The 22,085-nt window shown below is 39.3% G+C and overlaps 2 protein-coding genes across 3 annotated transcripts in view; both read left to right on the forward strand.

The window, feature by feature from the left end:
• The window catches only part of col24a1 (collagen type XXIV alpha 1 chain), an 81,471-nt gene extending 79,968 nt beyond the window's left edge, over positions 1–1,503 (forward strand). Inside the window, 1 exon segment of the mRNA XM_029430505.1 lies at positions 95–1,503. Coding sequence (XP_029286365.1) covers positions 95–241 — 147 coding nt within the window. The 3' untranslated portion in view covers positions 242–1,503.
• Positions 1,504–2,237: 734 nt separating this feature from the next.
• znhit6 (zinc finger HIT-type containing 6) overlaps positions 2,238–22,085 on the forward strand; it is a 31,059-nt gene continuing 11,211 nt past the window's right edge. The window contains exons 1-8 of one of the 2 annotated variants that reach the window (XM_029428949.1): positions 2,238–2,489; positions 2,952–3,017; positions 5,384–5,490; positions 5,924–6,009; positions 8,527–8,630; positions 18,969–19,037; positions 19,313–19,393; positions 21,903–21,983. In XM_029428949.1, the coding sequence (XP_029284809.1) occupies positions 2,374–2,489; positions 2,952–3,017; positions 5,384–5,490; positions 5,924–6,009; positions 8,527–8,630; positions 18,969–19,037; positions 19,313–19,393; positions 21,903–21,983 (710 nt within the window). In that variant the 5' untranslated portion in view covers positions 2,238–2,373. The remainder of the gene's footprint in view (positions 2,490–2,951; positions 3,018–5,383; positions 5,491–5,923; positions 6,010–8,526; positions 8,631–18,968; positions 19,038–19,312; positions 19,394–21,902; positions 21,984–22,085) is intronic. The other variant, XM_029428948.1, reaches the window with a different exon arrangement.

Here is a 22,085-nt window from a genome sequence, read left to right on the forward strand (position 1 = left end):
CAATATTCTGTAGTAATAATGAAACACGTTTTTATCAATTTAAACATGAAGCACTTGGATGAATTAGAATTTCTTTTTTTCTCTCCTCTTTCAGATCCAAGATGGCAGCTGGCACCAGTCACGTTTCTTCTTCCATACTCAGGACAGTCGTCAGCTACCTATTGTAGACATACAGGAGTTTCCCGCATCACAGCCCAATCGTCAGCGGCATATAGAAATCAGTCCGGTCTGCTTCCTCTGACACCAACATCACCATCCTGTAACCTATTTACATGAACTATTAAAATGCAAGTCTGTTGCAACAAATGGCTGCCTACCAAAGAGCGAGTTTTCTTGAGAAATTGTTTGTAGACCGTTGATGGGACCTGTCAGAGCAACAACTGCCCCGTGTCCAATCAAAGGCAGACCTGCATGGAAGAACTCAATCTCTGTGGAACATCCAGGCCAAGAAGGCCAAAGGAGAAGCTTATACCAATATTTATCAATAATTGTATAAAGTATGTTTTTGTTGATAGTTGTTAGTCAAACGGTGCTTAGGTTGGCTGTACATGGACCCACATCACTGCCTGATCACAGGGTAGGGTCTCACTAAGCAGCAGCCTATCCAAACCCCAACACTCACACCTCCCTCTCACCCCCAAACACACCCAGACCATCCTAAGCAGAGGCCTAACCCCCAGGCCTCTACATAGGAGCACTGTCTAACTAAAGGTTTTTATGAGTGCAATAGCATGTGGATAATGTGTGACTGCTTTAAATATTTCCTTTTCCGATCAAAGGCTATATTTTACATTGATTTCATGATATTTTTGTCTTCGGTCCTGCCCATTCGGACCTGTACATCTTGACAGATGGTGCTCTACCTCTTCCTGGTCATTTGCTTTCTAGAATAGTTGTGTTTTGTGTTTTTTTTTGCCTTTGTGTTGTATGTACCGGTTACATCAAGATTTGTTATGTTGTCTAAGTACTTATGTTGATTTGGTCATTTCTAATTTATGAACCATTTTTTGATACACTACATATTATTGTAGCTTTTCCTTCTATGTGGTAGGTTCTTCAGGGGAAACCTATCATTGGTGCTGCAATAAAGAATGAGTCATCAGTGAGTTTTTACATTTCCTGTGTATATATTGACAGCATACTGTATGTTTATTTATATCCTTTTTGTTTTTTGTTCACATTACTGTACTGCAGTAAGTTATACTCTCAGAGAACTATTTGGTCAACCACAGCTCAGTCTAAAGAAGTATTTATGTATAAAAGGTGTGTTTGTGTGTTCACACCTGTGACTGTATGTTTATCATACTATTATTTTAGTTCATTCAGTGGTGGTTGGTTTGGTGGACTGGCAGCTACAGCAGGCCAGAGTCAGAATACACAGACAACCCGGTCATCATATTCTTAAGTTATGTTACCTTGAACAAAGTGTAATTATATAAAGCCTGTGCAGGATAAAGGTGGATGCAAATGTGTAAATAATAAATATGTTGACAAACAAATAAATGGAGCATTTTATCCACAAATGGTTCTGAACTTTTTTGAAAAATCTTAAAGTTGTACAATATCCCAACATATTGATAAACTGCTAAAGGGAATAATACTTAACTAGCCAATGCATTTAAAAAAGCATTTGATCTATACATAATATATTTATATCGAAAAGATGCCATCTTACTTTGGTACTCTACAAAATCAACACCATATGATGTGGAAAGTGAGTTTTATATACATGCACCTCTTGTGCTTGTCCCTCTAGCCCAGGTTTCCTATTTAAACTGCAACATAATGTAGATGCAAGGAACTCTTGAGTGTTAGAACCTGCTGATCAAACATTGTGTGTGCACATGCTCTCTCTCGCACGCAGCCACGCTTAAAGAAATACTGATGTCAACCTGCTATGAGTCCAAACACAATAAACTCATCCTGTACAAACTATACATAAACAGTGGTGTGGAACTAGACTTGCAAATACACACATCAAGTATTATATAGATAGATCATACACTGTCTACCCTTAACCTACAGCTAAAAAAAACACTGGGTGCAGAATGAGAATGTGTACTTACAAAACATAAGCTCTGCGTTTTCTAAGGTCTGTGTTTACTTTTGGTGTGGTTATTTGGCAATAGCACCTGCATTATATATTGACACATTCTCCCCCTCCTTATCAACTCGGTGTTGTTTGTGCTGTCAGTGTGTTAACTTTAACGCCACTGCAGGATGCTGTAGTTCTCATCCACTAACACCGGGAGGCGCTAATGAGCAGGTCTCCAACCGGAACTCATCTCCACGTGCTGCCAGTGGCCACCGGCGGAAGAGGGTTTGTTTTGAAGCCCAGGGTTGTGTCCAGCGTGCAACTACACTTCTCCTTTCATGTGCTCTGTAAATGTCCCAACAACAGACATAATGTCAACCATGGAAAGCCAAATAGAAAACAGCGACCAAGAAGAAGAGCTGAAAGGGACCAAAAGAAAGATTTCTCTCTCTAAGTAAGTGTTTTAACAGACAGTAAGTCAGCATAAAGAAACTTCGAACTTAAGTTAGCTAACGTTAACATCTTTAATGTGTGTTCGCTCGAGCCCGGTACTAAACACGGATATAAAGAGTAGTATATGTTACCAATAGCAAATGAAAAGCACCAGATAGCGTTATATGATAGTAAGCTAACGTTAGCTTCAAAGTTAGCAAGCCGTTACTTAGCTACATCAGACAACACCGCCCCCAAACTCTCAATCTGCCATCCTTTAAGTTTCATCATATTCAAAACTTTGATACCTGATAGTCATACCTGCTAAATGTTGTGTGTATGTTTTTCTCTGAATTTGTATTTCAGTCAAGTTGGTTGTTAATTTCACTTTTTTTTTGCGCCTGTTGTTATTATTGTTACCATTAAACTGTACAACTGCCTGCGATTTGTTCTGCACCATGCTGACATGTTGTCTGTCCTGCAGTTGTGGTGTGTGTGGATCAGAGGAGGCGAAATACAGATGTCCTGCCTGTCTTTCCCATTCTTGCTGGTGAGATCATTGTTTAATTAAACGCAGTTTTACTGGCGAAATAACAGCCCCAAAGGGTCCTTAAACAAATCTGAAGGGGTCACAAATCAATGAAAGTGCTAGAAGAAAGACACAATATATGTCTGTTATAAATAAATCATATTTAGCTTTTTCTTTTTCTGTCAAACCCTACTACCTTCAAAAGTAGACATAAAAGAAAGGGTGAGACCTGCTGCCTTGCATAATTGCAAATCTTATTATGCCACTTTGTTCATATTGCATAACTTTATCCCTATTGTATATTTTTATAGACGCATGTTTGAATTCCAGAAAGTCTGTTTTTGCTCATATTTATATATGATGATGCATTACACTTAAAAGAAAATAAAAAGTGACAAAATAGTCATACTTCCTAGAAAATTAACCCTTATCCGTTCTATAATGTACTTGAAAGCCAGTGGTTTCATGAGGCTGTGCACTATTACTTTTGATTCTTCCTCTTATCAAAATCACAGTGTAGTACATTTTAAGAGTACACTAATAGAAGAAATGTGAAGTAGATGTAAAACTTTTATCACATGGAAGAAAGAAAACCCAATCTCTGATTTGGCTGAAATGATCTTCCCCAGGTGCTTACAAACAATCTCCCTGTGAGTCTGCCGTTATGTAACATGCAATATACTGTATATGTGTTTGTATTGGATAGTGGCAGTCACGCTTGATACAGCGTCGGCTATTTTTTGTAATTTAGTCAAAGTGAAAACTGGTATCACAATTCTCTTAAGTGGCATATTCACGCTTAAACTTGCATTTTGGCTACATCCTTTTTTTCCATGACCTTGGATAATTTAATGATTGTGAGCATAATTGCAGGCAGATTTAATTTTAAAAGGGTTAATAATTCAGGTTTATGATGTCATCAGAAATAGCCCACTTGTTTTATATTGTTAAAATTGCTGTGGGATCCCATAATCACAACAAATGGTTACAAAATATTTCTTATCATTGCGTGTAGGAACATAATACTTGTTTTATATGTTTCTGTTTTTACTGACTGGACTTTACTTTGTTTCATGGCCAACGACAACAGCCATAAGAATTGGCAACGGTCCGGGGCCTAATCCTTAAATTCTGTGGATGCTGAAGCATTTACTACGAAACCTTCAAGTACTGAATGGCATATTGAAGGTCATACCTGGACATTTTATTAACAGGGCATGTACTTCCCCTTTCTCTCATGGTTGCCTATTGTTTTGGGCATCATTCAGCATTCCTTTTACATAGTTTCTAGGGAAACAGTCTTTTTCCGACCCTAACCAAATACCTGTCTCTCAGCAAAATGGATCTTTCCATGTTTGGTGTTTTTTTTTAGTAAGATCTTTCAGAAAATCAATTACAGACACTTTTTTAATAATCCTATTGGCTTCAGTGATGTTTGAATTTAAGACATCTCTGTCAAAAGTGTTGAAATAATTATTTAGGTCATTAACTGAAGTAACGGGGGAATGAGTGATTTTGGGGGAAAAACAATCAACAAACTTCTTTTCTAAATGTTGACCGGCATCTGTGTTGTGTGCAGGTGCTTATTGTTATTATAGCTGTTTTGTGATTTTTCTTCTATCAAGCTAGCTATTATACTAGCTAAACGTGTTGCGAGTAGCTAAGGCTAACTGTTATGTATTTTACTGTTTATTTTTACTCCTAATGGACTTTATATTTGTATGTTTAATAGATTAGTGTTGTGTTGGACATCCTACGTCCTTCGTGTACAAACAGCACTTTAATTCCTTTGACCGCTAGACTTGTGAATCCAGTTTTCTTTTTACCTGACTTATTTTTACAATACCTTTTTGGTCTTACTTTTGTAACGGTACCATCACTGATTTATCTTTACTATCATTGAATGTCTCATCCTGTTTGACAGTTTCATATTTGCTTCTAGTAAAAGCAAGTTGGTTTTGGCGGGGGGTAAAAAAGTCAAGCACCAATAGTTTCCGCTTGTTTTGGGTCTGTGTTTGTGTTTGTGTCTGGGCTAGCAGTTAATGGATGTTGTCCACAAATATATGAATCGGGGAAACATCATCTTTTTTTCTTTGTGTCTTTCTCCTAGCACACAGATATTACAAATGTTTCTGGAATAATGATAACCTCTAGCTAATCTAAAAGTGTTTGTCCACCTGCAGAGCTGGTTATTTGTTTTAGTCAGGGGTTTCATATTCAGCAGTTCAGCAGACCAGCAGTCCTTGGATAACATTTGTTGCATCTTATCTTCCATTTCTCTTTGTCTTCTTTCTGCACTCTCTGGACAAGCTCAAATGCAGCCAAACTAAATTCCTGTAAACGATTGAAGCATTACCTCATAGATTGTGTTTGTGTATACTTTCCAGCTTGCTGTGTGTGAAGAAACACAAGGAAGATTCGGGATGCAGTGGAGTTAGAAATAAAACTGCCTTTGTCACCCTCTCACATTTTGATGAAATGACTCTTCTCAGCGGTGAGCATCTTCTTTACAAAGAAAAGAAGAATAGTTTTAGCTGTTGACTGTTGAAAATAAATATTGAGTGTGTTTACATGGATATGAATAACCCATTAATGCTCAGTGTTTTGGAGTATCTCGTTTAAGTATGTAAACACAAACAAAATGCAGTAACCGGGTTACTGCGTATCTATCATGTATGAATAATCCTATTTCTCTGTGCTCATGTAAACATATCCCGAATATGATCAAAACCAGGATAAGCCTTATACCTGGGATGCCCATGTCATCACTCGTTGTAGAGCGATCATCAATGTCAAGTCGACTTTCGAACGAACTAGAAAGTTGCTAGCTGATGCACATTGTATTAATGTGTGGCGGTGTTGTGAAAATAAATGCTATTTTTTCACTTGTATGCATGTTAACCGTTTGTCCCTAACCTGCACTGTAGATTACCGGCTTCTGGAGGATACAGGACGATTTGCTGATGGTGCCACCAGAGACAAGCTCGTCCGGACTCCTCGTTCCACTTTAAAAGTACGTCCTTCATTTGTACCTTAAAGGTTCCCTGTGGACTTTGTTCGGCCTCCATATTGTTATTTCTTGTGCACAAGGTTGATACACAGTCCTACCTGATAGTGTCACAATCACATGGCAAGAAACGTAGCACTGCAAAGACAGAGAAGAAGAAGAGTAAAAGCTAGTAATCATGGATGTAAACAATCCTGGATTTAAAATACTTAAAAGAAATTAAAAAATGGCTTTGCAAATGTTTTATGAGTCAAGAAATGCAGCGGACACGTTTGTAGGAATTCTGTAGAAAACCATGATGGTGGTCGTCAATATGGTAGCATCCAAAGTCTCGGTTCACTACCAAAAACAGTTGTTTTTCATCATTTATCCAAAGCTTTTTCAGAGTCGGTGAGTCAAAAATACACTTAATACTGGTATGAATCCATTGTTTTATGTCCTGGATGATTGTTTTGTATAGAACATAAATATACTGCACGTCTCAACATTTCTAGGTATGGTTTTCTAAAGTATAACACATGTATGACATTCAGTGTGAATTGTTTTTGTATTGAAGAACTAAAAGCAGATGGTCCTCTGTATTGTTGTCGCTACTGCTCAAATGTTAACTTAGAAAAAAGGCAACAGTTCATAACTGTTGAGCGAGCTCAGCCAAGACTCCTGAGTACTGAAAATATCTCAGCACCAAATCACAGACACATTGAAAGCAAGTCTAATGCAGGGTAAGATTGAAAAGCTTATAGATTTCCCCAAACTTAATCACAGTCACACAGAACAAGAACAGGTATACTGTATATGTTTATGTAAAACATGTGTTTCTGATAAATGAACAGGGATTAAAAATGAAAAATAGGAAATTGGACCAAAACTGAAGCATGAAAGAAATTCTGCTGCCGGTACACGGAGGTACATCAGGTCAATCCTACAATGAGGACGCTTTAGTACCAAGTGCACACAATCAGACAACTTGGAGAGTGATTGCAAATGAAATCAATGCCATCTTTATATGCCTGATAAATGCACTCAAAGCTAAAACTACCCTATTCTGAATTTTACTACGACACAAACTCCTTCAGCTAACATGACCACTGACACTTTGTACAACCACGCAAAGATACGTCTACGAAGGTGTGTGCTAACCTCTGTCTGTCATATCTTTTTATATATATATACATACTGTATATACACGTATAAATACATTATGTTAGATTAGTTATCTGAGGCACAATTCTTAAAAATCCAACGGGGAAAACAATAAGCTTTACAGCATTATTATTATTATTATAATGTGTTTCTCTTTGTGTTTTATTGCTTCACTTGCAAAATTTGCAGCGGTAGTTATATAATGCTTACTGCTGTTGCTCCAGACCACAGACATTCATTTATGTAACATTGAGTGTACCTGCCAGCTCTCACCTTTACTGTTACTACATAACAACATGATATTTGATAGCTTGGATTAAAGCATGTTCTTTTATGGGAATTCCAGAGGCAGTGGCTGCTTCAGCGGTCACAAATCAATCGAGAGATAACTGCTTGGCACGTGATGAGCTTTGGGATTCGGGTTTTCTCCAGAACATTATGTTAGTATCCTTGTATAGCTATACCTTTTAATAAATCTCTTATATTTACTCTCGCTACCCACCAATCTGAAGTAGTAAAGGAGCTACGAGAGTGCCAGAAAGGAAAGGCTTGTCCTTTCAAATTTATATGAGGCCAAGTGAGAAGAAGTTCAGGGCATCTTGGGTTTAATTATTAATGAAACTTGCACAGCCGGATGTATTGATGCAGAGCAGATTGGTATTTGTTGACTTGAAGATCCCCCCCACTAATTCTTCCTCTGAACTGAAATGTCAGTCGGTCTGTAGTCCCGACAAATCTGTGGAAGGCTAAGAATAGAAGCTTTCTGTTGCAGCCTGCTCACTAAACATTTGTATGCTGCTGTGAGATCTTTATTAAAGGTCTGTTTGCTCTTTTGAATATTGATGTGTTTTTCAGTCTTAAAAATAGAATAAATAGAAATACTAAAATGCGCTGTACCTTTTTATATCTGTATTTTTCTGCAACACTACAATATACAGACTATAATATATTAATGCTGTGTATAATATATATATATATATATATATATATATATATATATATATATATATATATATATATATAGGGCTACAACTAATAATTATTTGAATTAATCAATTCATCTCAATAAATCACATTTTTATAAATATATATTTTTATCAATTAACTTTTTGGTCTATAAAAAAGCACTATTACACTTTCCTAAAGCCCAAATTGACATATTCAAATTGTTCAAAACAGTCTAAAACTATAAAGTATTCAGTTTATTACGATTCAAGACTAAGAAACAAGCACATTTTCACATTTGATGAGCTGAAACCAGTGAATTTGTGACATTCTTGCCCGATTATGTCATTAATTACTTAATGAATCCATTAATTTCAGCTCTAATACTGTACTGTAATAATATGCACTGCACTATCCTTACGTTTTGTTTTACAGTCGAAGAGGTTGGCAGGCAGCGCCAGAAAAGTGAATATCACATTGAGGTTCCTCCCCATCACCTTCACGAAGAGCAGAGAAAACTCCACCGTCTTCTTCACAAAGTAAGAATGAAATAACTCAAATACAGACGATATATTTTGAATTTAAACAAAATATTGTTATCTGTCCTGCCCTTAGCTGCAGCCTGACAAAACTAGTTATTTTTAATCTAGCCATGATTTCAAAGATAATGAAGTGACTCTAGGCTCATCACTTAGCCCCCCCCCCCTCTTTGGCACAATTAAAGGTAACATGAATAACTTTGCTAAGAGTACAACAACTTTATTTTCACTCTGCCATCACTGTCTTGAGAAAACTAGGACCATAATGAAATATGTGGATAATTATTCTTCTCTTAAATATACTTCACACGACTCAAGACTTTTTATGAGTCACAGTCAAAGATAACACTTCACGGTTTTCCGGTGACGTTAAGTCCTGCTTAGTCTGGAGCTTCTGATTAGTGATGTCTCACTTTACCACAGGATGGCACTCTTGTTAAGCCCGAACTGTAGTTGTATCTGGTTCTGGCTCTTTTCAGGTTATCTCATGGCAGTCTGCTGCATGATGATGAAAGTCAGTGGACAGCGACCCATGTCTGTTAATTAAATGTGTGCTTGATACATTTCCCCGAGGTAGTCGAGGGGTTGTTGACATTTACGCACTCTGTGATCGTCTGAGATGAGTTCAGGTTTGCCACTTTCTCAAGGGAGCTGCGTGCCATGATGACGTCCTTAAGTCGTTGCATGACTGAGTTTGCGGTATTTTACAAAAGCAGAATCCTGTGCAGGAGGAAACGCGACCTCTCAAGCTGGTCATTTGAAGCCGTTTTGTTGGCCTTTTGTCGTATGTGTTCAATTACACGATATTTGCAGCTTCCAACCAGCACACAGACACACATTCAGGATCAATGGCACTGTATTCCATGCTGCAGACAAACCATCATCGGGGCAGCTGCAGTGCATCTCCTCCATTATAATACTGCCCCAGTTAAAGGAACAATCCCTAAACTATTGCAGGACTAGCTGAACACAAATTAGGCAAAGCAGAGGCTACGTGTTTCACATTCTGTAATAATCTATTACTCATTCGAGGAATTTATCAACAGACTTTCTGACGGCATGTTTTTATTAAACTTAAAAATGCATTTGCATAGATTGATCGTGTTCGAGCTTAGATATTCCAGCACCAATAGTTTAAGAGTTTGAAATGACACCAGTCTGTACGGATAGGCTTAATGGAGATGAGTTTTCAGAGAAGTTAGTGGGGAGAAGGTCAGTGCCCAGCTGTTCCTGAGCTGTTGACCTCATCTGAAACGTGTTGGCAGCTAGTTTCATCATTATTAAAATTTGTGATATCTTCCCAAATGGTATCAAATATGTGACCCTGTGTTGTAGCTGGATAGCCCTGGTGTCAGTAATCTTCACATAAGCATTTCACTTTACTATAATGTTATATAAACTTTCAAATGGTATTTTAATGACTTAACACTAGGGTTGGGTATAATTTGGGTTTCAACAATTCAGATTCTTTGAGGGGGTCAAACCAGGTCACATGCTTTTTTTCCACAGAATTTATGTTCATTTTAAAAAACCTTTAGGCTACAGAATTCATATTCATTCATACTCACAATTCACTTCATACATCATTTTCCAGACATCACAAGCTACGTTACTTTGTCTGCTCTCTCCAAGCCTCCTCGGAGCGGTTAGTTTACCACATTGATGCATCGGCGGTCAATATAAACAACATACAGTTGTAGTTGAAATACAAAAGAGCTTTCATTGTGTCTTGGAGAAGACATATGTCTGGGTTGAGAATGATGACTGGTGTTATAAATTCAGCGTCGCTGATGTAGTATGTGCACACTGTGTGTGGAGAGAGAGAAAGAGAGACTGCTGTTGGAAAGCAGAGCCGAGAACCTGAGGTCCACGTGCACGGCTATACTCACGTGGAACCGATAAGCAGAATAGAAGTTTAAATTCCTTGTTGATTGATACATTTTGGAAGCGGTTCTCGTTGCACGACCCTAACGAACACACATAAGGACATACAACACCAGGGCTGGTGTTTTTCAACCGTTCCTCCATTGGAAATTATTTCAGTGTGGTCAACTTTGCAGACTTGCAGTAATTTAGAGAGAGTGAGGCTTATTACTTTCTTTAGACACTGAAGTAAAAGTCATTCTTTCACAAGGATACTTTTTCAATTTGCTCTGTTCTACCTACTGGTGGTCTTGTCATGTCTGCCATCTTTTCTCCCTCCTTGGACAACTTTCTGCCACTCATTTTCCCATTACTATGGAGGTGGATCCCTGCCACTCTAATCCTTCTGTAAAAGAACAGAGGAGGGGATGAGGGGAAAATGGTTATTGAACTGCACATTAAAGTTTTATGAGTCTGAAATGCCCAGGGACAACATTGGGTGCCAATCAGGATTGTCACTAAAAAGAATCCTTCGTCACTCCCTCCAGATGGTTTAATGTTGTTACTTTCCCTTTCACCACCCTAAAGTGTACCACTCGCTCATATCTGTCTCTGCCGTTTTGCAGGTGGTGAGTTAAACGTGCGTGTCACATCTCAGGATGAGACAACATTATGTCAGGTTGTAATAGCGCACACTCGGCCCACCCTCCAACCCGGTACTCTCTGTTCTCAACTCTAACCCTTGTCAGATGGTGACAGACAGTTTTGTTATTTTATAAATGTTCAACAACGTGGGAAATGTGCTGAATTCCCACAAAACGTTCCACAAAAGACACAAGGAGAATCTTTATGCTTTTGCTGCTGCACTATCCGTAGAGAGATATTAGGCCAGCTGCGCAGCCTTATTTCCTTGTTTAGTCTGGTCACTTTCAATATGTCTCACTGCGAAGATTTCTTAACTAACCGCAACAGTGTCCCATTCAGAGACCAGCAAATGGACACAAGGGATGGGATGAAAGGTATACAATACATTGCGAGGGATCGAGAGAGAATTTGCTTCAGAATGTACCAAGTACATAATATAAGAAGCAGATGTGTGAGCAGTGTGACTGCAGCTGGTTAGCGACATATTCATGCTACGCACTCAGGCTGCCAGAGAAGGATCTTTACTGGCAGACAGCTGACTAGAGAGCTTTCATGCCTGGCGATGGTCTCTGTGTATGTGTGTGTGCGTGTGCGTGTGCGTGTGATTAAGCGTGAACGTATGTGTGCAAGTTTGTTAGCATGTTTCTCTTTGATTAAATGTTTGCATGCAAATAATGGCCATGCAACTACTTTCTTTCCACCTTTTCACCGGTGACTAATTTCAAAGACAAGGCACAAACGGTAAAGAGAAAAATCACAGGCTGCCTCTCAGTCCAACCCTTGGAGGGTAAGTATATAATAGCTGGCGTTTGGCAGAACATTGGGAGTAGCTGTGTTAGGGTGGAATTATGTTTTCTACAGCCTCAGCCTGGCATGGCAGGGCATTTTCCTCATAGACAGCCTGAGTGAACTAGACAACACATTGCAGAGGCAGTTACTGTGGATAATAACTGCACATATTTCTATAATAACTTGAGATGATTAGTAATACGAGAATCTGTGGATTTGTGCCATGTGTGTCAGACCACCATATATTGGGAATCCGCCTCAATCAACCCAGCTCTGTGGGTTAGAGGAGACCTCATTTTGTTCCCTGATATCGACAGGTGTTGAAGAACAGTGAACTCTAAGGTCAAGTGCAATTTGTCGTATAATTATTAGTATTATTAATTAGTATAATCAGGAAGGCTATTATTATTTCCATATTGTTGCTAATAACCATCAGTTATGTTCAGTTTCCTGTTCTTGTTATATGCATTACAAAATATTTATGTAGGGTTCTGAGTGCGTTAACCTTGTCCTGCAGTTATCCTAAAATATTCAAAATGCATGTGTTGCACTAGCATGCTAACCTCTCTCTTTCACCTCTGTGTTCTGCTTAGCTGTCAAACAAACCATCTCCTCCTCTATTCCACTTAAACATTGAGCCACAAAAGAATAAAGAAAGCTTTTAATCTGAAGCAACCGCAGGAAGTGTTTGTTTTGCACTCTCAATTATGCCAACAGACTTCATTACAGCTTCAGTAGCACAACAAAGGAGACGGTAGGTGTGCTGTGGAAGCACATTTGCCATGCCTTAAGTTGCATGGTCGGTGAAAGTAAAAACATGAATGTTTACATGTTCTTTTGGCAGTGACTCAGTACTCCAGGCCACAATGAATCGTGTGTTATGCAGGTGCTACAGAATTACTATGTGGTGAATATAGTAGACTTGGCAACACCAAGGCTGAACAGTTTGGTCTTGTTTCCTTGCTGTGAAGGTGCAGTGCTAATGCACTTTCACAGCACGCCACAACTAAAGCTTACAATGCTGGTACAATGGAAAAGGGGTGTATTTGAAATACCTCAATAAGGCCAATTATTGCAATTTTAAAAAATGCTGTAATGTAGCTTCGACATTCATCACAGGTTTGTAGAAACCCGAGCTGTGTATGAAATATTGCATATGATGAATAAATGCACACATTGATTTATGTAGACAGATCTCATGGCGGTGGACGACTATTCCTCACCGTGCACCAAGACTCCTACTTTCCAGAAATGAAGTTCAAATGAAACAATCGGCAGACAATTTAGTGAAATGTTTTTCAGACACCAGCAGACATTATTCTGGCTGCAATGGGCTTGATTATCCACTGCTCTATGCCGACTGCTATCCGAGGCAAACCTCACATCAGAATGGCAAGCAGCAGTTTTATCAGTGTTGCAAACGCTGTCATCACGATTGGCCACATATCTGTGGGCTCCATGCTACTCTCTGGCTCTAAATGAAATTCCAAACTGCGAATTAACCAGAAATGTGAGTGTGCTGCATGAATTGCCAGGTGTCATGTTTGGTTGACTGAATTTTAATGATTAGGTCTCCATGTGTTGTTCAAAATGAATTAACATAGTTTTGTTCTGGGAGAGAAGAAATTTAGTGTTAATGACATTTTGCCATGAAACATTTTATTTCGTTTTCTAAACCACACTTTGGCTATAGAGGTGTCTACATTGGCAACTTATAAAACTGTTGGTCGGATTTCCATGACATTTGGTATAAATTAGGATTAGATCAATCCTAATGACCCAGGTTATACTTTGACTTTTCATCTAGCACGGGCACATTTCTTCACTGACTAGACTAGCAAAAATGTCTAATCCTTTCAACTTCTTCCCCTCCCAAGTGATCATCCCAGCCTCATGGTGCCTCATGGTGCCTCATGGTGCCTCATGGTGCCTCATGGTGGCTGTAGACTCTTGTTCCTTTTCAGTACTCAAGCATACTTGGACCCTCCACACGTTAACATCTTTTTTGCCTCTAGACTGGAGGGTGTTCTGAGCTTTCCAAGGAAAGCAGACCCATGACTTAACATTGTGGCATTTGTCCAGCAACTCAGGCTCAAGCCAGGACTGAAAGACAGAGTCTTATAATATAGCTGCATGTAATCTTTGTCTCCTCTCCCTTTTGTTCCTCAGCCTCTATGCCACTTCACCCTCTGAGGTTGGGCACGGCTTTGGAAATTGGATTTATTATGTTGTATCGCAGTAGAGAGCCCCCAAAATCCTATCATCTCAGTCCACCGCCACCCAAATCCTGGCTTCTAACTCTGATGGGCAGATACACAGGACACATGGTTTTATATATTGCACCGTTTTTTGTTGGATCTGTCCAATTGTTAATCCAGCCAGATGGATCCGCTCAAACTGCCAGACCACCAGTCACTGCTCTGAAGTGTTGATGGCACAAGCAACTCCAATCGCTTAGAGAGCAGAGTGTGTTTTTGTTTATAAATTCATCCAGCCTCCTGTGATTCTGCTTTATTTCTCAGTCTGATAGATGCAGAGAGTTGCACAGACTCAATTTAGGTTTAGAGACGGAGACAAATTGAATCTTGGAATGCTAATTGTTTGCTTTGTGTAATTATGCACTTGAAACAAAAATATCTCCCATTGTACTCTTATTGTCAGGTTTGTGAAGAGTAGAACAGAGATGGTACGCACCAAAGGCTAGACATCACACTTAGCCCTGAAGAGCTTTTTAAATACAAAGATGACTCATCTAGCCATTAGCAGGAATGACCACTCCTTCCAAAGATTGTTTTTAAAGTGAAAGACAAAACTTTTTCCTCAATCATCGCTTGCGCTATTGCCAAATCTTCAGTCTAGCTCCAGGGCTTGAATAATTTAAATTGCTAGCCTGCATATATATATTTATTTATGTGTCCCTCCTACAAATTCAACAACATGCTTTTGTTGCTTAACGTGAGGCTTTCTGTGGGCCTACTTTAAGTTTTCGTAAGAGGTCCAGAACCTGGATTTGAGCTATTTTATATTGTATAAATATTATGTCGCATAGAGAGGGGAAACAAAATAATATTGTGCTGCCAATTTAAGAAAGAGGAAACAGCAACCACTAAGGAATTAGCAAGAGACGACCACTTCCATACTCAAAGCGACTCCGGCTGCTGAAAATAATCTGAAACCTCTGAGGACACTGAGGTTTCAGAATGAGACAAAACCAACAGAATCTCACAGTAGTACTTCCAGAGCTGATCATAGTATGTCCTGCCTACGCTTATAAAAGTTTAGAGTCACATGCATGCAAACACAAAATACATGTACAGTAACCGATTGAAGGCCATTCAGTAGCTCAGTCATGAACTAAGTAGGGCTGCCTCCTGGAAGTTGATGAGGATGAGTCGAATCATCACGTCTGTGACCTCAGTTGACTTGAAGTCCAGCCGTCGTTTTTTTTTTTGACAGCGTGCATTGCATTATATGATGGCGCAAAAAAGGTCAACGAAGCACGGTAAGCGAGATCGGGTGGGTTGCCGACAAGATTCTGACGCAATGAGCCTGGTTGACAGTTTCACCAGGCACCCCGTCCGTCCCTGCAGGGAGGGAGAGAGGGGGAGAGAGGGGGAGAGAGGGGGAGAGAGAGAGAGGGAGAGAGAGGGAGAGAGGGAGAGAGGGAGAGAGAGAGAGAGAGAGAGAGAGAGAGAGGGGGAGAGAGAGAGAGAGAGAGAGAGAGGCGCTTGGGCCGTCCGATTTGCAGCACCCCTAGCCGGACCTTGCTGCTTCCTGGGGCCGTGGACAATCCACATGGTTGCTGTGATTCTGTTAATGTGATTTCTGTTCCAGGTTTGGCAATACAAACAAGCAGTTAATCACTTGTACGCTATAAATAATGAAATATGTTTACATTTTTTCCGCTCTGTTCCATGTACCAATCATATTTTTACATGGTAAGGCTTAGTTCTTGTGATCCAACGAGCTGTTTGATGAATATTCCCTCTTGAAGAAGAAAATGCATTTTTAAATACAGGCCATGTAAGGCAGCAGATAGCTTACTGCATGGGATTCTGCAGAGGTTATAAACCTTTCAACATAATCTTTGTGTGGTTTAAGCGCGTAATCTTTTTAAACAGACATGTTTTCAGCACAAATTGTACGTCTCATATTCACAGTTACACTTGAGAACTGCCTTGCACAACTAGCTTTTTGGTGTTTTCTCTCCTTTAGAGTTTAAATGCCTTCCTCAAGGCCCTTCAGCAATAAATGTTGAAGGAGAAAGTTGTGTGTCGTGATATTTGTCAGCAGGTTGTGGTATTCAAAGCAGTCGTCCTGCTCCGTCAATGCTTCTGTTTTGACTTTTTTTTAATGCGCCTCTCTCCTCTTTTTTCTCCGACATTGAATGATGGCACTTATCCCAGGTATGCACTGTGGCCTTGCCTGAAATGATTGCATGCATCTTTGGGCAAGCCCCTTTTCCATTGAAAGGCATAGTTTCCATTTGCTGTAATGACAGAATAATGGCATCACACCTGGTGCTCCACCCTCATTTGCTTGCACGTACAAACACATACACACCTGCACACGTATACACATGCACACACACTGCTGCACTCAAGAAGTAACTTGGCCAAAATTGAGCAAACACACATTTCTGTGACTGAGGTGTTAGGTACGTCTACAGTTGCGTAGGGAATCCCCTTCAAGCCCCTTGTTTTCACTTACAACATGCTTCTGCTGCCTTCACTACCTACAGCTTTACCCCTTCACCCTACTTCTTACAGCCAAGTGGAAACTCGTAGACACCTTTTCATTGGGTGTTTTGCTAGTTCTGTACATGCTTCTTCACTTTTGAACTTGTCCTGTTTCTGTTTTCAAGGAAACAAAACATGCCCCCTGTTATATAATACTACCATCTGGATCCACAAAACCTCAAAAGCAGCAGAACCATGCCTGCTGTCAAAAGACACATGGGGTAGAGTTAAGAAGCTTACTCAGAATATGTACTTCATATCTTTGCATTATTTTAGTTATTTGATCTATAATTTGCTGTTGGTCCATACCATATACAAGTCCATGTGTGTTCAAATGTTGAAGTATTCTTTGTCAAAACAAGAGAATCAAAACATAAATTGTTGAATGGTTGCTCTTATTCTTCTGCATATACGAATGAACACTAACATTATACATTTGATACGTCTATTTGACATCTATTACATATTTCATCTGGGTCTAAATGTGTGCCCTTCTGCTGAAATATAATTTTCGATTGTATAAAACTGAGAAAAGCAACAAATCTTCACAATTGAGAATCTGGAACCTGTTGATTGACTAATTGATTGATTGACTTATCATCCACCTCCTAAAGCTTATGACTGAATTCCCATCAGCCTTAGCTGTATTGTTGGATTAAAGGCCTTTTATACACCGGGTGTTTTATTTGTGCGATTATTTTGCACGTCAATATATATATATATTTTTAACTGTTTTTGTCATGAATACTTTCACACAGAACGCAAATATTACGCGATGAAAGAACAACATTTGTTTTCTGAAACGAGGGCGGTTTTTCTGAGCTTCCGCACTACAAATAAAGGCATAAACCAATCACTTTGTGCGGAACAGGTTGAGCTGTGCCTATATTTTTAAAGATTATAACGCAACAACACGGAGGCTCTGTCGTCCGAACCAAGATGGAAAACTTAATACTCCTTTCAACCTTGACAAAGGCGGGGCATACCAGATCCACTCCTCCCGTTCCTCCATTTCACAATAAAAGTCCTTGTATTCATAGGCGAGCAATTCACATTTTTGTGTAGGCCTAAATGCTAACATACCCAACATTATGTGTTAAGTTATTTAGTTAATGTTTAATATGTTAACTTAACAGCATATTAACATGCTTGCATGGAGGATACAGAGTTTGTGTCTTGTTTCAACAGAAAACCTCTCATTATTCTTCTGTATTCTCAGAATGGGAGGAGAATCAATCCAACGCAACTTGGAGCTTGTTTTGCAAAAAAAAAGTCAAAATGCAAAAATCTTCATATTACAGATATCAAAAGAAACCTCAGAGTTGTGCTCTGAATGGTTCTTGGTGAGCCCTAATAACAAGGTCTATAATATGAACCTTACAATTATTCTTTGCGTCGTATGTTTCATATTCGTGCATCAGATCCATCAAGGCCTCTGTCCTTCTACTCTGATGGAGACTGGGTTCATGAATCAGCTCCACCCTATATATGGCAAATGATGTGGTCTTGGTCGAGGCTCGTCCTTGTAGTTAGGTTCAGCTCGGTATGTTGTGTGTAGGACTCTGGAGAGCTGGACCTATTGATGCCTGTGCCAGTAGCCGTTGTCCTATTCCTCAGGGGCAGCAACAATTATACTTTCTATGTTTTCTTGATCTTATACATCAGGAATGTTTCTCCGTAATGTGAGATTTATTTTAATATGTCAAATTGGTGGATAGGCTGTCACAATTCATAATTACTTGTAATTAATCCTTTACTGTGTAAAAAAAATAAAAGGCTAAATTACATGTCGTTTTTCATATCTCTCAAACTGCTTGGTATATTAAGCTTTGTAGGCTATTTAGGCATTACTATGACATTAGTAGGTAAGAACACAGCAGCTGTTTAGGGAATAAATGTTTGGTTGTAGAGCACGCCCAGCAACCCAAAAAAATCCAACCACGTTTAATAGTTACTGCCCAGAGCATTACCCCAGAAGAAGTGATCATTATGTGATATCCACCAGCTGGTGTCCTAGTATTGAGTGTATATGTCATGGTCTCCATGGTGACTCTGGTTTATTCATTCACACACACGCAGTCACACAGATGGACAAGATTTTGGAAGCAGCCAGGCGTATTGTCTTGGACAGATTAAGGCTGAATCCATTTTATGCTCTGAATTTAAACAAGGGCATTTGTGTTTGACTGTGAAGGGAATACTGTGAGAGCACTGGTGACCTCATCTGTCTGTGAAACAAGGCATCAAGCACTACTGTTTTTGATAAGCTGAAACTAAAAATGAGTTTCTCTGTCTCTTTTAGAGAAAAACTGTTTTTGTGGCACCTGAAGCTCATCTTTCCTCAGAGCAGCTCAGAGTTCAGTCAGAGGAGGTGAGTTGCACAACAATATTCCAATTTCTTGAATAATATACCCATCAAAAGCAACTGATCAACACTGTTTCAATATTCAAAAGGAAGTGCATGTTGCTTGAGGGAACATTTCAGCATATAGACCATGTACATGCCAAGTTTGCGACTTGGCGATAGTCGACCATACAGATCTATATTTGACCATGATTGTTAGACGTTGACTTAATCAGGATGTTAACAATTACATATTGTCTTGCATATTTGCTTTTTGCTTCACAATGTTTTTCTTGTTTCAGGGTGTCCGACAGGCAAACCTTGGAGCAGATCTTGACCCCTTATATCCACCCGACAGAGTCGGACCCTGTGATGCGTCAAAAGTGAGCCTTTTCACATTAACACTTAAGTTTCATATATCTTTGGTCTGACCGTTTTCACAGAAGCACAGATCCAACTTTTTATACCATGATACAAATACCCAAAGTCGGGGAATTAGCAAAGTATTACTCCGATACCCGTGCTTTTCTCCCTCCAAAATGTGAAATCTGTAAACCTTTGTGTGGCATTGGTTTAAGATATGTGTAGGCTAACGTGAGGCTGTCACTTGTTGTTGTTGATATTGTCATTACAAGACAGATATACCATCATGTTGTTATCAAATGCATGCAGAGTTGAAGCTGTAGGATCACTGTTGTTGTGATCAGGTACAGACCTTACAAACAGCAGTGAGCTGCTGTGTGCATCAATGGTGGTTGTTAGTTATCAATCCACTTTGGATGTCAGACTGTGTCTATGGATTATGGCAGAGTGTGGCCAAACAACCAATTCACATTAATGAACTTAGGGCTAGTGTTGGGTAGAGGTCTGCTGGGGCCTTTGCTACAGGCCATTGGGAACCTGCACAGCTGAAATGAAAGCTAGGCAATAAATTAAAATATTAAATGTGTACAGTAAATAGTTTTTTTGCTAGGAAATTGCAGAGGACAGGAAGGGACGGAAACAGATGACCTGCTGTGGTCACCCCTAACGGGAGCAGCTTTATCATCATGTTCAGTAATATTAAGTTCATTTATTGCCATCAGTTCCTGTTGAATCCTTCAGCAAAGCCATACACCTTAGATTATATTAATATAATAAATCTGCTGCATTTAGTGGAAGAAATCCAACTGCTCAGTTGTTTTGGTCACTGCACTGATGAATAGAAGTAGAAAAGTTAACAACGTGATAATACACCCAGCAGTCGGCATTATTTGATATATGGTTTGGAAGACCTAAGTTAGAGTATAATGACTGCTGCTCAGCACATTGTTTTCTCTTGAGAAGGTTTTGCTATTGGCAACAACTGTGAAGCTGTGTTTAGTTACTGGATTCTCATGTTCATAACAACTGGGATTGAGACCGGGGAAAACAAAGCTAATTGAATTGCTCACAATAATTGCTGTTGATATGCAGATACAGTATATCTGCAGTGTTGCAGCATAATATAATATCAAACACTCCCCCTCATCCCAACACCAGTGTGACGCAGTTACATTTATTTGCTATTGCGTCGTATTGTCCCGGGAACATTACATAGCATATGAGCTTTTTGTATGTTCTGAAACCGTGTTGTCAATATTCAGCCTGAGCACCACTGCTGCATATTTGAATCCGTTGTTAAAGCACATAAATGACCTGTTGTATTTCAGATTTACTTCATATCTTCATCATTCTTTATCTAAAAATATAGGCTGTTTGTAACCACAACTGCGGCTTTAGTTTTGATGACCTGTGTCAGGTCAGCTGTCGCCTGCACGCCACACCAGAGCCGCTGTAATTGAGTTTGGCAGCAGTGTGTTTTTGGGATTATGCATCAGTTACAGACTAAGTGCAAATCAGTTTGCATGTACAAGAGCACTGTATAAAAAGGAATGGCTCTTAGCTCTCATATTCACACACTAGTCCTCCTTTTCCCTCTACATTTAAAATGTCCAATACCGTATATACACTTACACTTTGACACAATTGTGCTCAACTGGAATGTGAATGTTTTTCATAGAGCAGATAACTAAGCTGCTTTTAAAAGGTTGAGTTTATCTTAATGTAAGTGAAGAGAAAATGTATTTTTTGAATTTACAAAGAAGTGTTATTAAAAGGTCATTTTCTATCCTGAGCTGTACTATCAACCAATTCAATCCAATTTCCGTTACACAGGATTCGTTTAGGTGTCTTTCCATGTTCTGTCCAATTCCCACAATCTTACTTTCCTGCATTTATCTTTTGTAATTTTGCTCTTTCTTCACTTTCTTTTTCATTTCCTAGGCTAATGTTTCTGAACTGCAGTCTTTGAACAAGGCGGGCTCTTTGATTGCAGAACATTCAGCATTTCTAATCCAAACCTCTAACAGAGCAGCGATCTGACTCCTCTGACCGAAACCTTTGTAATGATAACAGTCAACGGTCTACAGTGAAACCTACAGCCAGAGCAGATTGCAGACTGGAATAACTCTTTAAAATAAAAACCTAACTTGGTCTTTTGCCAAACATGTAGACACAACCTCTGCTTAGTCTAGACTTAAGTGAGTGAGGTTTAACTTCATGGCCCATTGGCTGGCAGCTTACAGCGGGCTCAGGTGCCGTGGCCGTCAGTTGCATGGAGGATTTCCCTTTGCATAAGAAACCTCAGACAGAACCTATACATATCAGTCAGCATACCAGACAAGTGTACATTTGGATCTCTCCTGAGCTACACTCAATGAGCTCTTTGTGTTTTGACCTTTTTGTTAATCAGCTCAAAAAATTCTGCATAGTTCATGTTCCCGTGTTTTCTTTTTTTTGTTGTCTTTTTTTAAAGTGTTATGTTGGAGTTAAGTCTCTAACCTCTTGTGTTGATGTGCATTTCTGTTTCAGGTTGAAGATGTATGTGCACACTCCGTTTGATCACGTCAAAGTCTTCATGAAAGCAGAGGGGAGAAAGGCAAACTCTGTGAGGTGAGATTTACTTTCTACTTGTCACCTTTCTCACTTCTCATCATCAATACAATGTAGTCGGACTCACCGGGTGACTTTGGGTATAAGCCTACCATTGGCGTT

Source organism: Cottoperca gobio, chromosome 4 (genome assembly GCF_900634415.1).
Source record: "Cottoperca gobio chromosome 4, fCotGob3.1, whole genome shotgun sequence".
NCBI classification, from domain to species: domain Eukaryota; kingdom Metazoa; phylum Chordata; class Actinopteri; order Perciformes; family Bovichtidae; genus Cottoperca; species Cottoperca gobio.